The sequence below is a fragment of the Diplotaxodon limnothrissa genome, linkage group LG10, assembly GCF_057381915.1.
Source record: "Diplotaxodon limnothrissa isolate DT_005_m linkage group LG10, D_limnothrissa_male_GT1.1, whole genome shotgun sequence".
Lineage (NCBI taxonomy): Eukaryota > Metazoa > Chordata > Actinopteri > Cichliformes > Cichlidae > Diplotaxodon > Diplotaxodon limnothrissa.
This window is the reverse complement of record NC_140605.1, coordinates 17,039,789-17,057,718: the sequence shown is the minus strand read 5'-3', so window position 1 is coordinate 17,057,718 and position 17,930 is coordinate 17,039,789. Positions and strand designations below refer to the sequence as shown.

Here is a 17,930-nt window from a genome sequence, read left to right as displayed (position 1 = left end):
TATTATATTACAGATTTTAATATTAATTAGTCATTGTCAATTGTTGATTTGTTCTGTTCTCATTGTATGACGAATTATGATGGCTGTTTGGTAGCCGTTTGCATACTATGCATACTCTCTCTCTCTCTTCATATGTGTGTGTGTACAACACACACTTATGAAGCGCCTTGAGGCGACTTTTGTTGTGATTTGGCGCTATATAAATAAAATTGAATTGAATTGAATTGAACAGCTTTATGTTAATGTACAAATATGTTTATGTGGTTTCCATGGTTTTTGCATCTTCTTTAAGTGCGCGTCAGTCCATCTCGGAATTTGACAAGACTGGTAAGCTCTCAACTTGCTCTCCGTCTGATATGATCAGGGTTTTTTGTGTGTTTTCTTGAGGTTTTGCGACGCTGCGTGTTAAAGGCCTAGCAGCCGTCATTTAGCCAATGTGAGCCACTCTGTAAGAGCAGGTGGGAGGGAACAGCTGCTTCTGTTGTAAACGTGCTTCCGACTTGGAAATTTCCTCGGTCGAGTGGGTTATCTGGCATTTCCCCTCTTGAGTTTTCTAAACACTAATTTTTGTCGATATTTTAAGTTTGTTAGTTGGACAGAGTTAAATTAGATGTCGAAAGTTACTCTTGTCTACTGGTGTTTGTTATTTAAAAGGAATCTGACAAGATGATTCAAATAAAAACAAACGGTCAAAAACTAATATTTGGCTCTCACTTATGCTAGTCTGTTTTTGAATGTAAACAAATCATCCAATCTAACACAATTTCTGATACTTGTTTGCTGAAAGTTTAGGCGATGGTATGAGGGCAGTGTTTAATATAGCGTTATTTAACTATAAGCTATAAGAGACTTAGAGCTTTTTATTGTCATTGTGCAGTTTTTTGCACAGCGAAATTGGGTATAATCTGTTAATGTGGCTTTTGTATTTAGTTGTTGTTGCCCAAACTCACTGTACTGCTACCTAACCAGTGTAGGATTGATGTAGTATTTAAGTTTTCTTTCCCTTTCCCTTTTTCCAAAATAACAATGAGTTGTTGTTGTTTTTTTTGTTTTGTTTTGTTTTCAGTTCATAAACGTATGTGTCTATGTTCCTAATGCAGCTATGAACAATGACCATAGTTGACAGATCTTCAGAAAAGTCTGACTACGAGTCAGCCGGACTCGGACCTGGAGCTGCTGTGTACAACAGTACACCCTCCTCTGAGGACCAGCCCAAGGACCAAGGGGCTGGTCCTCAGAGTACACCCTCCTCTGAGGACCAGCCCAAGGACCAAGGGGCTGGTCCTCAGAGTACACCCTCCTCTGAGGACCAGCCCAAGGACCAAGGTCAGAGCAAAGCCTGGCTTTTTTTCAAAATGTCTTTTTAAGCTGTTTGAAGATTTTTATTGTCAGACAGAATAGTTTTCCAACCAGTTTTAGCAAATATGGAACCACACTTTTTAGCCATTATTTACCCATATTTGTCAGAATTGGTTTTAGTAACGTACAGCTAATCTTTTTGCTTCTGCTTTCACACAAGTTTGACAACTGCTTTTGTGGGTGTTGTGTTGCTGCTTCCCTTCTCCGTTCATTCATCCAGTTATGTAATGCATCCAGCTTTGCATGATCAGTCACTTCAGCTCGTGATGCAATTGCTGTTTTTATATAAAGACCGGCAGCCCAACTTGTTTAGCAGAAACAAAGGAGAAGGCAAATTGTCCTATCTTTCTTCCTGAGGCTGTTTAGGAGTTTTTCACAGTGGCCAGAATCACATTATATAACTGTTAATAGTTGTAGCTATTACTGTGATGTCCTGACATGACTTTGCCATGTGCCAGTGTGTGGTTGTATAAGTAAGGTGGCATTAAATTATCTCCTTTTTAAAATGTATTGAAACAGATTTTTAGTAATAATTGTGGCTCTGTGTGTCAGTGATCAGCAGTGGCGATGGAATTGACTTGCCCCAGAAGGTGCTGTTCTCACCAGATCGGCTCAGCCTAAATTGGGCCCAGGTTCACCTCATTGGTGCAGGCCTCCAGAACATGGGGAACACCTGCTTCCTCAACTCAGCCCTGCAGTGTCTCAGCTACACCCCTCCTTTAGCAAACTACATGCTGACGCGGGAGCACTCCAAAACATGTAAGTTTATTTCACCAACAGTGGTGTTACGCAGTCCTGCGCTGATTCTCACATTGTATCACTCCTTACTCACTCAGTATTTTGTCTCTGTCTCTGCTGCAGGTCATGAGCCAGGGTTCTGTATGATGTGTACCATGCAAAACCACATCATTCAGGTTTTTACCAACTCTGGGAATGTCATTAAGCCCATTGGTGTACTCAATGAGCTTGGGTGTAAGTGGATGACTGTTGTTGCTGTGCTCTGTGCAAAGTGTTTACCTATATTTTAATGATAGGAGGCGCTGTGTGACTGTTTACCTTTTGTAATTTTGGAGGGAAATAATCTGGAGGGATTTTGAATTCTGTTTTTAAATAAGTGTAAACTTGCATTTAACTGTGGTATCCTTTACAATAATTCACCTCCTGCTTTGTTTTTTGGTTCTGTTTTTCCTCGTTCCCCTCACACAGGGATTGCAAACCACTTCAGCTATGGAAGCCAGGAAGATGCTCATGAATTCCTGCGGTGCACAGTGGATGCTATGCAAAGGTCCTGCTTACCTGGAACCAAGTGAGTGTCATTTTACATTGCATGCATTCTAAACAAGTTAAACACACAAAAATATTTTTACTTGGGCTTGACAGTGTTTGCACTTTATTATGTAGTAAGATCCATAATTAGCTACGTAGAGGTAACACCGTGACAGTAGGAGAATATGAAATAAATCCTTTATCCTGTTTTTCAGGAAGTGCAGTTTATACTAGTTCCTTTTAACTATTAATGCTTCAATTGCTGAGAGTATTTTTCAGAAATGCAGATTCCTCAGTCTCTTGCCTGACTGACACCTCAGTTTACATACTAGGCAAGCCACTTGATATAATACCTCATTATTATATCAAGTTTTTTAATGAACTTGACTGCTCCAACACAGAAAGTATTCTTACACTGGGTGTGGTAGCTTGTTTTGGTAACAGGGCTTGAAAAGATCAGAAGCGGCTTAAACGTGTAGTAAAACAGGTGTCTGGGATTATGGCAGAGAGCTGCCAGACTTAGTGTCTAGTATAGATTTCTTCTGAGGCAACAGGGTAAGCAGTGTGAGCAGGAGCACTCAACCCCTCAGGTCATCTCTTATTCACCCTAATGGCATTAGTGCTATTATTGCAGCAGCAAAATTCAGAAAATCCAGGTTTTTCTATGTGTTACTATAGAGCTTCGAAGTCTATGTGCACATTTAACCAAAACTACACGTTTAACAGATGCACTGGGCTGAGTGTTGTGCTTCTTGTTAGACTCCTAAAAATAATTTATTAATTCATTTATTTTTTTAAGAACCTAAAGTGTCAATTCTCATCAAATCAATTCTTCCCGTGTAGCAGCAGATGGCCTCTTAAGTAATTAATCGTGCTCCAATTCCTCCTATTGTCTTTTCTGCTACTTGAATACTGTAAAGTGATTGTCTGGTTCCAAAATGCTAAAAAATAAATGGTCAGTCAGTTAATTGTTGCACTGTCCTTATTAGTTAACTTTTGTGCTTTATCTTTTTATTATAGATTGGACAGGCAAACGCAGGCAACCTCTTTCATCCATCAAGTGTTTGGCGGGTACCTAAGATCCAGAGGTAAGTCACTGTTTTTTAAGGTTTGATTTATTTTTCTTTTATTTGTCTTTTTATGTCTTACAGCTTGTGTGATACTCATAGCACTGATTTCTGTTTCAGTTAAATGTTTAAACTGCAAAGCTGTCTCAGATACATTTGACCCTTTTCTGGATGTCACTCTGGAAATTAAGGTAATTGGACAACATTCAAAGTGACGTTGCTACTATGTATTCTCTGCATTATGGAGTGTGAGGTTTTTCCTCTCTCTCTCTGTTCATATAGACTGCTCCAAATGTCTCCAAAGCTCTGGAGCAGTTTGTCAAGCCAGAACAGCTGGGTGGTGAAAATGCTTATAAATGCATCAAGTAAGTCAAAGAGATGCCAAACCATGATGAGTTTTAGTGTTTAGGTGTGATTTTTGTCAACAAGCTGAATGTTTGTTTCCTTCAGGTGCAACAAAATGGTAACGGCCTCAAAAAGATTTACAATCCATCGCAGCGCCAATGTGCTCACCATCTCACTCAAACGCTTTGCAGACTTCAGTGGAGGCAAAATCACAAAGGCAAATGGCCAATAGTGTCTGCTTAAGTCATAAAGATACATGACAGATGCTTTGTTTTATTATAAAACAGGATATTTGCATGTAATGTTTGAATTTTTTTGTTTGGTGGTCATCAGGATGTGAAGTATTTGGAGCATCTGGATCTGCGGCCCTTCATGTCGCAGTCCCACGGGGAGCCCCAGCTCTACAGGCTGTATGCTGTGCTGGTTCACTCTGGATTGAGTTGTCATACTGGACACTATTTCTGCTATATTAAGGTACTGGCTGTGCCCGAATCTGTTTGAATGCTGCTGTTGCGTAGTACAAACAAACAAACACCATAAACAACACATTTCAGCAGAAAACTACTTTGTATGCATTGAAAGAAAGAAAAAAAAGACCCCTATATAACCATAAGATTCTTCTTTTTAGCTCAAATTCAATTCAGAAACTGAATCTGCTGTGTCACATCTCTCTCATTCTGTCTCACAGGCCAGCAATGAGCAGTGGTTTCAGATGAATGACTCGTCCGTGTCAGTCAGTGACATTAGCACTGTTCTCAACCAGCAGGCCTATGTCCTCTTCTACATCAAGTGAGTAAACATCGGTATTTTTAAACATTCTAGGCTTATTCCTTCAGTAGAACTTTTCCCATCATTATTTAATAATGTAGACATGTTTATTCTCACTTTTCTTGTAGAAAATGTATTATTATAACCTAATGTTATAATGTTGATGCTTTGTCATGGTTAATATTCTTTTTTCCATGTCATCAGGTGCACAGATGTGGGAAAAACTGGGGACTACAGCCACTTGAACCATAACGCTGGCATATCTGGTCAGGCATCTCCCCAGCCGGTGGTGAGCCCAGGCACCATCGCCACCATGCCTCACAACAGTGTTGGCTTCATAGGTCCCCAGCTGCCACCACACATGAACAAGGTACTTCCTCACCTGAGGGTACTGATAATGTTGTTGTTTTTGTTAAACCCAGTGTTTCATGCAAAATACATTTGTACCTTTCAATTGTGTCTGTTTGAAAAGAATGAAATGATATCATATATTCCTTATTGGCCTACATTTGTACAAAATTCCAAATTATATACACAAAGTCATAGAAATCACTGCTCCAATTGGTCATCATGATTTTAATATTCTCTTTTTCCATAACAATGAAATACGCCTTGGACAAATATGACACGTCAATATTTCATTAGTGTTGTCACATCACATCCTGTAAGCATCGTCTGTCTGTGTCCTTTCTCTGGAAATTAATATTTCCAGCCAATATAGGCAATCCATCAACATGGCTGGAGAGTTGGTAGTTATATACAGTCTGTATAAGTGTGGTTAATCCAATGAAGATTTGTAAGGAGATGGCAGTTACTGTGAATTTACAGCAGTTACACAGTGATTAGTAATAAACAGAGCCAGTGAGAGTGAGTGGATATAAGAAAGTCAGTGACTCAGGTGTGTCGATTGGTTCTGTTTGTGAGACTGGAGGAGACGTAGAAATCTTTTGTTTTAAATCTTAGTTAGGAAGATTCCTGTTTGAAAACAAGCACTTTTTGTGAGAAATACAAGAAGTACATCTGCAGAAAGCACACAGTTACATTCTGTCCATCATGTGGACAAAATCGAAAATGTTGAGCATTGAAAAACTGAGAACGTTGGGCAAGTTCAAAATACGTGTTTGTAAGAACGAAAAACCAAATTGTTCCTAAAATAGTTATGGAAAGTCACTGTTGTATGTCTGTGTTCTACATGTTTATCTGATGGAAAATAAAGGTGCTATTGTTTTATTGCAGTTTCTTGACAATTCTGAGTGGATTTACACAGTATGGGTCAAAATGACCCGCAACAAAATCAATGTCACTTTTTTGTTTTTCAACATAATACAAGGGTTAATTTCCAAAACTTCCATATGATCTTCAATTTGTAGCAGATCCACTATCACACAGCAGCTGGAGCAGTTTCAAATGGAGGTCAGTCCACTGCTGCCACCTGTGGCCAAATACCATAGCCCACTACTAGATTAACTTGCTATGATGACATTGAGTAGAGGCTGAGTGGCTGCACTTACCCCTGGTACATCCAAATCTACCCACAAACATGTTGAAAGATGCAATGGCAGCAATGTGGCTTGTCAACACTGAAAACAATCAGTAAGCAAAGACAACAGGGATCACTTTTTTCTGTTTATTTAACATGCACAACATTTGTAGTCGCCTTCTGCACAGGGGAAGTCCACACACACTGTGTGGTACCACTTTCCACAGAAGGTGCATTCAATCTACAAGACTGAATGAGAAAGTCAGGGTCATTGTCTGACTGTTTATTACTAATCACTGTGTAACTGCTGTACATTCACAGTAACTGCCATCTCCTTACAAATGTTTATTAGATTAACCACACTTATACAGACTGTATATAACAACCAACTCTAAAATGTTTGTGCATGAAACGAATTCAGACGTGCTGCAGATGTGTGTCACAAGTTGATCTGGCTGTAGGCTGTGGCACTTGGCCAGTGGTGGCACTGGTTGACTCGAGTCCATGTTAGTGCACACAAAGTAAACTGCTCGCTTTAGTTGTGAAGCAAAAACGCTGAATTCGGAGAAACAAACCGTGTGAGGGGAACGATAACGACAACAAGAGTCTCCCGATCGTTTACTCTTGTTGTCCTGTGAACAACATCGGCATGGTGTTAATTGTTTGCTGTTTTCGCGATCGCGTCGCGCATGAGGATAACCCTAGGTAAACTCGCCACATTTTTAAACATTTTGTTGTTCAACAGCATCAAGACTGACGGAGTGTGTTTGAGATAACCTCACAAGTGTCACAGATGACACATTTGGCGTTTTTTTGCTAGTCTGTAGGTAGCAGCTCCTGAAACGGAAGTCTGCCACACATCTGTTCGACTAACGCCAGTTGATCTAAACGCCAGTAGATCTGGAACACCGGCAGCCTCGCCTCTGTCAGTGCGCCTCAGGGCGGCTGTGGCTACAATTTAGCTTGCCATCACCAGTGTGTGTGAATGGGTGGATGACTGAACGTGTAAAGTGCTTTGGGGTCCTTAGGGACTAAGTAAAGCGCTATACAAATACAGGCCATTTACTTAATGCTGAAATCTAATCTATTGTATTAAATGGGTATGCTTATAGTTTGGGTAATTTTGTTATGTCAACAAGTTCTGTTTTAAAACTTAATCTCTTGTTAACTGTTCAGATTGCTGAGGTGATTGATGATCGACCTGAGGAAGTGAAACAGATGGAAGTTTTTAGGACCAGCAACAGATGGAAAGCAATTGGAGGTAAATAAGAAGTCACAGAAGTAGGGGGGGATTTGTGCAATATTAAGTTAAGACTGTTGTTTACTATAGTTTTACTTCCTCTCCTAAAAGTGGATCAAAATGATGACACAGAGGAAGGAAATGGAAAAGAACATCAAAATACAGAGGCTGGCTCATTAAGCAGAGGTCTACATGACTCACCCGAGTTGTCTTCAAAGAGAAGAGGACAGGATTCTCCTGTCAAAAAGACCCGGCATGACTCTCCAGACATCTCTCCACCAAAGAGAAGTCGGAAGTACTCTCCGGATGTCTCTCCTCACAGGACAAGACGTCACGACTCTCCTGATGTCTCTCCTCCCAGGACTAGACCTCACGACTCTCCAGATGTCTCTCCTCCCAGGAGAAGACGTCATGACTCTCCAGATGTCTCTCCTCCCAGGACTAGACCTCACGACTCTCCAGATGTCTCTCCTCCCAGGAGAAGACGTCATGACTCTCCTGATGTCTCTCCTCCCAGGACTAGACCTCACGACTCTCCAGATGTCTCTCCTCCCAGGAGAAGACGTCATGACTCTCCAGATGTCTCTCCTCCCAGGACTAGACCTCACGACTCTCCAGATGTCTCTCCTCCCAGGAGAAGACGTCATGACTCTCCAGATGTCTCTCCTCCCAGGACTAGACCTCATGACTCTCCAGATGTCTCTCCTCCCAAGAGAAGACGTCACGACTCTCCTGTTGTCTCTCCTCCCAAGAGAAGACGTCATGACTCTCCAGATGTCTCTCCTCACAGGACTAGACCTCACGACTCTCCAGATGTCTCTCCTCCCAGGAGAAGACGTCACGACTCTCCTGATGTCTCTCCTCACAGGACTAGACCTCACGACTCTCCAGATGTCTCTCCTCCCAGGAGAAGACGTCATGACTCTCCAGATGTCTCTCCTCCCAGGACTAGACATCACAACTCTCCAGATGTCTCTCCTCCCAAGAGAAGACGTCACGACTCTCCTGATGTCTCTCCTCCCAGGAGAAGACGTCATGACTCTCCAGATGTCTCTCCTCCCAAGAGAAGACGTCACGACTCTCCAGATGTCTCTCCTCCCAGGAGAAGACGCCATGACTCCCCAGACTTGTCACCACCAAGACAGTGTTCAGGAAAGTCAGAAAAAATGCAAAGTAAAGGTCAGTGATCCATTTAAATTGTAAAGTGGAATCTGGTGTGGCATATGAATAAAAGTAAAAAGCAGAGACCCATTTAACATGAGTTTTGAATTGAAATTTATTTTAAAGACATAGCTTGATCTAATAATAAATCTTTAATTTTTGTCCAAAAGGCATTACAAAATGAAAATTAACAAATTAACTGTGTCTTTGTCAGATTCAGCCTCCAACAAAAGCAAGCTCAGCTCATCCTTGTTAAGTAAAAAACGCTCACCGGATCCTCATCGGTCAGCGGTGGCTAAGAAGGGTCAGAATAGACATGATTCAGACTCGGATCCGTCTCCCCCGAGGAAAAGGCCCCTGAAGGGAAACGCCTCAGACTCCGACCAATCTCCCCCAAGGAGGCCCTCAAAAACTAAACGGGGCTCAGACTCTGACCAGTCTCCACCCAGGGGGCAGCCACCGAGTGGAAGGGACTCGGATGGAGATTTGTCACCACCTCGTAGGCCAGGCCAGTCACAGGTAAGCAGACTGTGTTGGAACAAAGATTAATGTCAAATCCGATTTCACTCAAATGTTATATTTTTCAATTGTCTTTTTTTTTTTTATAACCAGGGCCAAAGGATGCTATCTGGTGGAAAGGCAGGCCTGGTTTCTGTGGACATTTTAAGGAAAGAGCAAAAGGAGAACAGACGCAGAGAAAAACACAATCAGCCACTTGAAGGTTTCATCAACTTTTCTCTCTTAAGATTTTTTTACACCCATTGATTGAAGAGCTTCATACAGCTTTGCATCTCATTTCAGCTTATCATCTATATTGTCGTATTTTATTTAGTCCTAAAATTAAATAATGAAGTTTCTACATACTTACCCATTCATCCCCTTTGACCAGATGAATCGCGTAAGGCTCAGACGATTTTCAGAGACAAAAGTGGCAAAAGGAGGGATCTGGATTCAGAGAGAAATGAACAGAAAAAGAAAGCTGGTGAAAAAGCGGCAAGAGACGAGAAATACGCTCAGTGGGGAAAACGGTAAATGTGCATGATCATTTCAAATATCACAGTTTATGTGATTATATCCACATAAAAAATTATAAAAGTGGTTCAATGGTTTATGTTAAAATGTATGTATAGGTTGGCACAGATCCAGATGCATCACCAGAAACTTAAGGAAGCGCTGCGCGAAGCCCTTAAGCCACTTGAGGATCTTGACCGCATGTTGAGAGAACAGGAAAGAGAAGGCGATCCTATGGCTGCAATGCGCAGGCGTAAAAAGGACCGTGGCACAAAAACACAAGATATTTAACTCAAAGAGAAGAGGACAGGATTCTCCTGTCAAAAAGACCCGGCATGACTCTCCAGACATCTCTCCACCAAAGAGAAGTCGGAAGTACTCTCCGGATGTCTCTCCTCACAGGACAAGACGTCACGACTCTCCTGATGTCTCTCCTCCCAGGACTAGACCTCACGACTCTCCAGATGTCTCTCCTCCCAGGAGAAGACGTCATGACTCTCCAGATGTCTCTCCTCCCAGGACTAGACCTCACGACTCTCCAGATGTCTCTCCTCCCAGGAGAAGACGTCATGACTCTCCTGATGTCTCTCCTCCCAGGACTAGACCTCACGACTCTCCAGATGTCTCTCCTCCCAGGAGAAGACGTCATGACTCTCCAGATGTCTCTCCTCCCAGGACTAGACCTCACGACTCTCCAGATGTCTCTCCTCCCAGGAGAAGACGTCATGACTCTCCAGATGTCTCTCCTCCCAGGACTAGACCTCATGACTCTCCAGATGTCTCTCCTCCCAAGAGAAGACGTCACGACTCTCCTGTTGTCTCTCCTCCCAAGAGAAGACGTCATGACTCTCCAGATGTCTCTCCTCACAGGACTAGACCTCACGACTCTCCAGATGTCTCTCCTCCCAGGAGAAGACGTCACGACTCTCCTGATGTCTCTCCTCACAGGACTAGACCTCACGACTCTCCAGATGTCTCTCCTCCCAGGAGAAGACGTCATGACTCTCCAGATGTCTCTCCTCCCAGGACTAGACATCACAACTCTCCAGATGTCTCTCCTCCCAAGAGAAGACGTCACGACTCTCCTGATGTCTCTCCTCCCAGGAGAAGACGTCATGACTCTCCAGATGTCTCTCCTCCCAAGAGAAGACGTCACGACTCTCCAGATGTCTCTCCTCCCAGGAGAAGACGCCATGACTCCCCAGACTTGTCACCACCAAGACAGTGTTCAGGAAAGTCAGAAAAAATGCAAAGTAAAGGTCAGTGATCCATTTAAATTGTAAAGTGGAATCTGGTGTGGCATATGAATAAAAGTAAAAAGCAGAGACCCATTTAACATGAGTTTTGAATTGAAATTTATTTTAAAGACATAGCTTGATCTAATAATAAATCTTTAATTTTTGTCCAAAAGGCATTACAAAATGAAAATTAACAAATTAACTGTGTCTTTGTCAGATTCAGCCTCCAACAAAAGCAAGCTCAGCTCATCCTTGTTAAGTAAAAAACGCTCACCGGATCCTCATCGGTCAGCGGTGGCTAAGAAGGGTCAGAATAGACATGATTCAGACTCGGATCCGTCTCCCCCGAGGAAAAGGCCCCTGAAGGGAAACGCCTCAGACTCCGACCAATCTCCCCCAAGGAGGCCCTCAAAAACTAAACGGGGCTCAGACTCTGACCAGTCTCCACCCAGGGGGCAGCCACCGAGTGGAAGGGACTCGGATGGAGATTTGTCACCACCTCGTAGGCCAGGCCAGTCACAGGTAAGCAGACTGTGTTGGAACAAAGATTAATGTCAAATCCGATTTCACTCAAATGTTATATTTTTCAATTGTCTTTTTTTTTTTTATAACCAGGGCCAAAGGATGCTATCTGGTGGAAAGGCAGGCCTGGTTTCTGTGGACATTTTAAGGAAAGAGCAAAAGGAGAACAGACGCAGAGAAAAACACAATCAGCCACTTGAAGGTTTCATCAACTTTTCTCTCTTAAGATTTTTTTACACCCATTGATTGAAGAGCTTCATACAGCTTTGCATCTCATTTCAGCTTATCATCTATATTGTCGTATTTTATTTAGTCCTAAAATTAAATAATGAAGTTTCTACATACTTACCCATTCATCCCCTTTGACCAGATGAATCGCGTAAGGCTCAGACGATTTTCAGAGACAAAAGTGGCAAAAGGAGGGATCTGGATTCAGAGAGAAATGAACAGAAAAAGAAAGCTGGTGAAAAAGCGGCAACAGACGAGAAATACGCTCAGTGGGGAAAAGGGTAAATGTGCATGATCATTTCAAATATCACAGTTTATGTGATTATATCCACATAAAAAATTATAAAAGTGGTTCAATGGTTTATGTTAAAATGTATGTATAGGTTGGCACAGATCCAGATGCATCACCAGAAACTTAAGGAAGCGCTGCGCGAAGCCCTTAAGCCACTTGAGGATCTTGACCGCATGTTGAGAGAACAGGAAAGAGAAGGCGATCCTATGGCTGCAATGCGCAGGCGTAAAAAGGACCGTGGCACAAAAACACAAGATATTTAACTCAAAGAGAAGAGGACAGGATTCTCCTGTCAAAAAGACCCGGCATGACTCTCCAGACATCTCTCCACCAAAGAGAAGTCGGAAGTACTCTCTGAATGTCTCTCCTCACAGGACAAGACGTCACGACTCTCCTGATGTCTCTCCTCCCAGGACTAGACCTCACGACTCTCCAGATGTCTCTCCTCCCAGGAGAAGACGTCATGACTCTCCAGATGTCTCTCCTCCCAGGACTAGACCTCACGACTCTCCAGATGTCTCTCCTCCCAGGAGAAGACGTCATGACTCTCCAGATGTCTCTCCTCCCAGGACTAGACCTCACGACTCTCCAGATGTCTCTCCTCCCAGGAGAAGACGTCATGACTCTCCAGATGTCTCTCCTCCCAGGACTAGACCTCATGACTCTCCAGATGTCTCTCCTCCCAAGAGAAGACGTCACGACTCTCCTGTTGTCTCTCCTCCCAAGAGAAGACGTCATGACTCTCCAGATGTCTCTCCTCACAGGACTAGACCTCACGACTCTCCAGATGTCTCTCCTCCCAGGAGAAGACGTCACGACTCTCCTGATGTCTCTCCTCACAGGACTAGACCTCACGACTCTCCAGATGTCTCTCCTCCCAGGAGAAGACGTCATGACTCTCCAGATGTCTCTCCTCCCAGGACTAGACATCACAACTCTCCAGATGTCTCTCCTCCCAAGAGAAGACGTCACGACTCTCCTGATGTCTCTCCTCCCAGGAGAAGACGTCATGACTCTCCAGATGTCTCTCCTCCCAAGAGAAGACGTCACGACTCTCCAGATGTCTCTCCTCCCAGGAGAAGACGCCATGACTCCCCAGACTTGTCACCACCAAGACAGTGTTCAGGAAAGTCAGAAAAAATGCAAAGTAAAGGTGAGTGATCCATTTAAATTGTAAAGTGGAATCTGGTGTGGCATATGAATAAAAGTAAAAAGCAGAGACCCATTTAACATGAGTTTTGAATTGAAATTTATTTTAAAGCCATAGCTTGATCTAATAATAAATCTTTAATTTTTGTCCAAAAGGCATTACAAAATGAAAATTAACAAATTAACTGTGTCTTTGTCAGATTCAGCCTCCAACAAAAGCAAGCTCAGCTCATCCTTGTTAAGTAAAAAACGCTCACCGGATCCTCATCGGTCAGCGGTGGCTAAGAAGGGTCAGAATAGACATGATTCAGACTCGGATCCGTCTCCCCCGAGGAAAAGGCCCCTGAAGGGAAACGCCTCAGACTCCGACCAATCTCCCCCAAGGAGGCCCTCAAAAACTAAACGGGGCTCAGACTCTGACCAGTCTCCACCCAGGGGGCAGCCACCGAGTGGAAGGGACTCGGATGGAGATTTGTCACCACCTCGTAGGCCAGGCCAGTCACAGGTAAGCAGACTGTGTTGGAACAAAGATTAATGTCAAATCTGATTTCACTCAAATGTTATATTTTTCAATTGTCTTTTTTTTTTTTATAACCAGGGCCAAAGGATGCTATCTGGTGGAAAGGCAGGCCTGGTTTCTGTGGACATTTTAAGGAAAGAGCAAAAGGAGAACAGACGCAGAGAAAAACACAATCAGCCACTTGAAGATTTCATCAACTTTTCTCTCTTAAGATTTTTTTACACCCATTGATTGAAGAGCTTCATACAGCTTTGCATCTCATTTCAGCTTATCATCTATATTGTCGTATTTTATTTAGTCCTAAAATTAAATAATGAAGTTTCTACATACTTACCCATTCATCCCCTTTGACCAGATGAATCGCGTAAGGCTCAGACGATTTTCAGAGACAAAAGTGGCAAAAGGAGGGATCTGGATTCAGAGAGAAATGAACAGAAAAAGAAAGCTGGTGAAAAAGCGGCAAGAGACGAGAGATACGCTCAGTGGGGAAAAGGGTAAATGTGCATGATCATTTCAAATATCACAGTTTATGTGATTATATCCACATAAAAAATTATAAAAGTGGTTCAATGGTTTATGTTAAAATGTATGTATAGGTTGGCACAGATCCAGATGCATCACCAGAAACTTAAGGAAGCGCTGCGCGAAGCCCTTAAGCCACTTGAGGATCTTGACCGCATGTTGAGAGAACAGGAAAGAGAAGGCGATCCTATGGCTGCAATGCGCAGGCGTAAAAAGGACCGTGGCACAAAAACACAAGATATTTAACTCAAAGAGAAGAGGACAGGATTCTCCTGTCAAAAAGACCCGGCATGACTCTCCAGACATCTCTCCACCAAAGAGAAGTCGGAAGTACTCTCCGGATGTCTCTCCTCACAGGACAAGACGTCACGACTCTCCTGATGTCTCTCCTCCCAGGACTAGACCTCACGACTCTCCAGATGTCTCTCCTCCCAGGAGAAGACGTCATGACTCTCCAGATGTCTCTCCTCCCAGGACTAGACCTCACGACTCTCCAGATGTCTCTCCTCCCAGGAGAAGACGTCATGACTCTCCTGATGTCTCTCCTCCCAGGACTAGACCTCACGACTCTCCAGATGTCTCTCCTCCCAGGAGAAGACGTCATGACTCTCCAGATGTCTCTCCTCCCAGGACTAGACCTCACGACTCTCCAGATGTCTCTCCTCCCAGGACTAGACCTCACGACTCTCCAGATGTCTCTCCTCCCAGGACTAGACCTCATGACTCTCCAGATGTCTCTCCTCCCAAGAGAAGACGTCACGACTCTCCTGTTGTCTCTCCTCCCAAGAGAAGACGTCATGACTCTCCAGATGTCTCTCCTCACAGGACTAGACCTCACGACTCTCCAGATGTCTCTCCTCCCAGGAGAAGACGTCACGACTCTCCTGATGTCTCTCCTCACAGGACTAGACCTCACGACTCTCCAGATGTCTCTCCTCCCAGGAGAAGACGTCATGACTCTCCAGATGTCTCTCCTCCCAGGACTAGACATCACAACTCTCCAGATGTCTCTCCTCCCAAGAGAAGACGTCACGACTCTCCTGATGTCTCTCCTCCCAGGAGAAGACGTCATGACTCTCCAGATGTCTCTCCTCCCAAGAGAAGACGTCACGACTCTCCAGATGTCTCTCCTCCCAGGAGAAGACGCCATGACTCCCCAGACTTGTCACCACCAAGACAGTGTTCAGGAAAGTCAGAAAAAATGCAAAGTAAAGGTCAGTGATCCATTTAAATTGTAAAGTGGAATCTGGTGTGGCATATGAATAAAAGTAAAAAGCAGAGACCCATTTAACATGAGTTTTGAATTGAAATTTATTTTAAAGACATAGCTTGATCTAATAATAAATCTTTAATTTTTGTCCAAAAGGCATTACAAAATGAAAATTAACAAATTAACTGTGTCTTTGTCAGATTCAGCCTCCAACAAAAGCAAGCTCAGCTCATCCTTGTTAAGTAAAAAACGCTCACCGGATCCTCATCGGTCAGCGGTGGCTAAGAAGGGTCAGAATAGACATGATTCAGACTCGGATCCGTCTCCCCCGAGGAAAAGGCCCCTGAAGGGAAACGCCTCAGACTCCGACCAATCTCCCCCAAGGAGGCCCTCAAAAACTAAACGGGGCTCAGACTCTGACCAGTCTCCACCCAGGGGGCAGCCACCGAGTGGAAGGGACTCGGATGGAGATTTGTCACCACCTCGTAGGCCAGGCCAGTCACAGGTAAGCAGACTGTGTTGGAACAAAGATTAATGTCAAATCCGATTTCACTCAAATGTTATATTTTTCAATTGTCTTTTTTTTTTTTATAACCAGGGCCAAAGGATGCTATCTGGTGGAAAGGCAGGCCTGGTTTCTGTGGACATTTTAAGGAAAGAGCAAAAGGAGAACAGACGCAGAGAAAAACACAATCAGCCACTTGAAGGTTTCATCAACTTTTCTCTCTTAAGATTTTTTTACACCCATTGATTGAAGAGCTTCATACAGCTTTGCATCTCATTTCAGCTTATCATCTATATTGTCGTATTTTATTTAGTCCTAAAATTAAATAATGAAGTTTCTACATACTTACCCATTCATCCCCTTTGACCAGATGAATCGCGTAAGGCTCAGACGATTTTCAGAGACAAAAGTGGCAAAAGGAGGGATCTGGATTCAGAGAGAAATGAACAGAAAAAGAAAGCTGGTGAAAAAGCGGCAAGAGACGAGAAATACGCTCAGTGGGGAAAAGGGTAAATGTGCATGATCATTTCAAATATCACAGTTTATGTGATTATATCCACATAAAAAATTATAAAAGTGGTTCAATGGTTTATGTTAAAATGTATGTATAGGTTGGCACAGATCCAGATGCATCACCAGAAACTTAAGGAAGCGCTGCGCGAAGCCCTTAAGCCACTTGAGGATCTTGACCGCATGTTGAGAGAACAGGAAAGAGAAGGCGATCCTATGGCTGCAATGCGCAGGCGTAAAAAGGACCGTGGCACAAAAACACAAGATATTTAACATTACATATGTTTTATTTTATTTATGACTTTATTTTATTTCACCAGGTCAATCCTTGTAAGAAGCTTTTAAATAGCAGCAGTTTTGCTTTTGCTACTGTTTGTATTTTTATTTATTTGTATGTTTGTTTTGATTTTTTGTAGAGAAACCTCGATATAAAGGCCCTGCTCCACCTCCAAACCGGTTCAATATTCCACCGGGGTACCGCTGGGACGGAGTTGACAGGTAGAGTTTGTGCATCGGTGACAGAGGAAAACTGTTGAGGACAGAACTGTAGTTTAATATTGAATGTTTTTAATACACACATCAGTTTGTCATTTTGCACATTAATGGTAAAGAAATTGTGATCATTTTTTTCCACGTCTATATTAAATTTGCGCCTAATTGAATGGATTGTCTTTGGCCTTTTAGCTTGTCGTATCATAATTAATAGGGTTATTTTATTTGTGTCTTGCAGGTCAAATGGTTTTGAACAGAAACGCTACCAGAGGATGGCAGATAAAAAGGCTGTGCAGGAAGCGGCCTATAAATGGAGTGTGGAGGATATGTAAAGGCTTTCAGAAAATGATGAATCTGGAGCAGAGCTAAAGAGCACACCTTCTCAACCTTTATGTATAATTGTTATGCTGTTAGAACAACAAGACTAGATGCATCTACGCAGCAAAAGTTCTTTTTTAAATAAACTACATAGAAGAATTTGTTTCACCTTTCCAAACCCTTTTGATACTGTACCATGTGTATCAGATGGAACTGTACAGAAAAATGAAGTGAAGCATGTTCACAATTTTTGTAAGAAGTTATTCACCGTGGAGCAGAAGCTGTTGTGGTTTCAGTGTTTTATTAAAGAATGTTTTTGTAATGCATTGTCCCAAGAGTGTTCAGGCACCTGTAACTTGGATAGCATTTGACATTCAGTCTTTTTAGATAATTTTATACACTTACCACCCATTTTATTAGGCAACAGTAACTCAAATAACCGCTTGTTACAACCAACATATTTTGGTCCTGGACATAGAAATAGAGACATGTCCCTCATGACTCCAAAATGAAACGTAGTGCACAGCAACCAAATGCTGAAAGAGAGTGTCCACAGCTGACTGTCGATGGTATGGTATAGCTGTGAGGGTTTTGTGTACAAGATAAATGCACATTTGAGAGTTCTGTGGTGTAGCTAAAAAAGACTGACCTACAGAGATGTGAAAAAAGCGGCATTCAAATAAGTCATTCCTTGCCATATTAATCAGGGAGTACATACACTGACAGG

At 42.7% G+C, this 17,930-nt stretch overlaps 2 protein-coding genes across 4 annotated transcripts; both read left to right on the top strand.

The window, feature by feature from the left end:
• The first annotated feature begins 1,109 nt into the window (after positions 1–1,109).
• LOC146624192 (uncharacterized) lies at positions 1,110–15,913 on the top strand. 3 transcript variants are annotated; one of them, XM_085364498.1, is made up of 18 exons: positions 1,110–1,326; positions 1,912–2,118; positions 2,221–2,331; positions 2,566–2,665; positions 3,646–3,713; positions 3,813–3,883; positions 3,975–4,057; positions 4,143–4,254; positions 4,371–4,511; positions 4,726–4,826; positions 5,010–5,175; positions 7,462–7,546; positions 7,637–8,201; positions 10,181–10,956; positions 11,153–11,457; positions 11,551–11,659; positions 11,828–11,966; positions 12,069–12,240. In XM_085364498.1, exons 1-18 carry the CDS (start codon positions 1,110–1,112, stop codon positions 12,238–12,240), a joined length of 3,528 nt encoding a protein of 1,175 aa, XP_085220624.1. The 3 variants fall into 3 exon arrangements, with proteins under 3 accessions (XP_085220624.1, XP_085220625.1, XP_085220626.1); XM_085364499.1 differs by lacking the exons at positions 10,181–10,956; positions 11,153–11,457; positions 11,551–11,659; positions 11,828–11,966; positions 12,069–12,240 and adding exons at positions 8,901–9,205; positions 9,299–9,407; positions 9,576–9,714; positions 9,817–9,988 and having other exon boundaries at positions 7,637–8,704; XM_085364500.1 differs by lacking the exons at positions 10,181–10,956; positions 11,153–11,457; positions 11,551–11,659; positions 11,828–11,966; positions 12,069–12,240 and adding exons at positions 14,652–15,382; positions 15,579–15,913 and having other exon boundaries at positions 7,637–7,856.
• LOC146624193 (uncharacterized) lies at positions 12,245–14,414 on the top strand (the record flags this gene model as incomplete). The annotated part of the gene is made up of 6 exons (XM_085364501.1): positions 12,245–12,324; positions 12,667–13,130; positions 13,327–13,631; positions 13,725–13,831; positions 14,000–14,140; positions 14,243–14,414. Coding segments are annotated over 6 exons (1,269 nt in total), but the record flags the coding sequence as incomplete, so codon positions are not given.
• Positions 15,914–17,930: the final 2,017 nt, after the last annotated feature.

Bases quoted from the DNA above. Each gene is read 5' to 3' on its own strand.
- LOC146624192 (XM_085364498.1), top strand. From the start codon at position 1,110: ATGACCATAGTTGACAGATCTTCAGAAAAGTCTGACTACGAGTCAGCC. The intron at 1,327-1,911 runs GTCAGAGCAAAG...TCTGTGTGTCAG, and splicing joins GGACCAGCCCAAGGACCAAG to TGATCAGCAGTGGCGATGGA. The intron at 3,884-3,974 runs GTAATTGGACAA...CTGTTCATATAG, and splicing joins ATGTCACTCTGGAAATTAAG to ACTGCTCCAAATGTCTCCAA.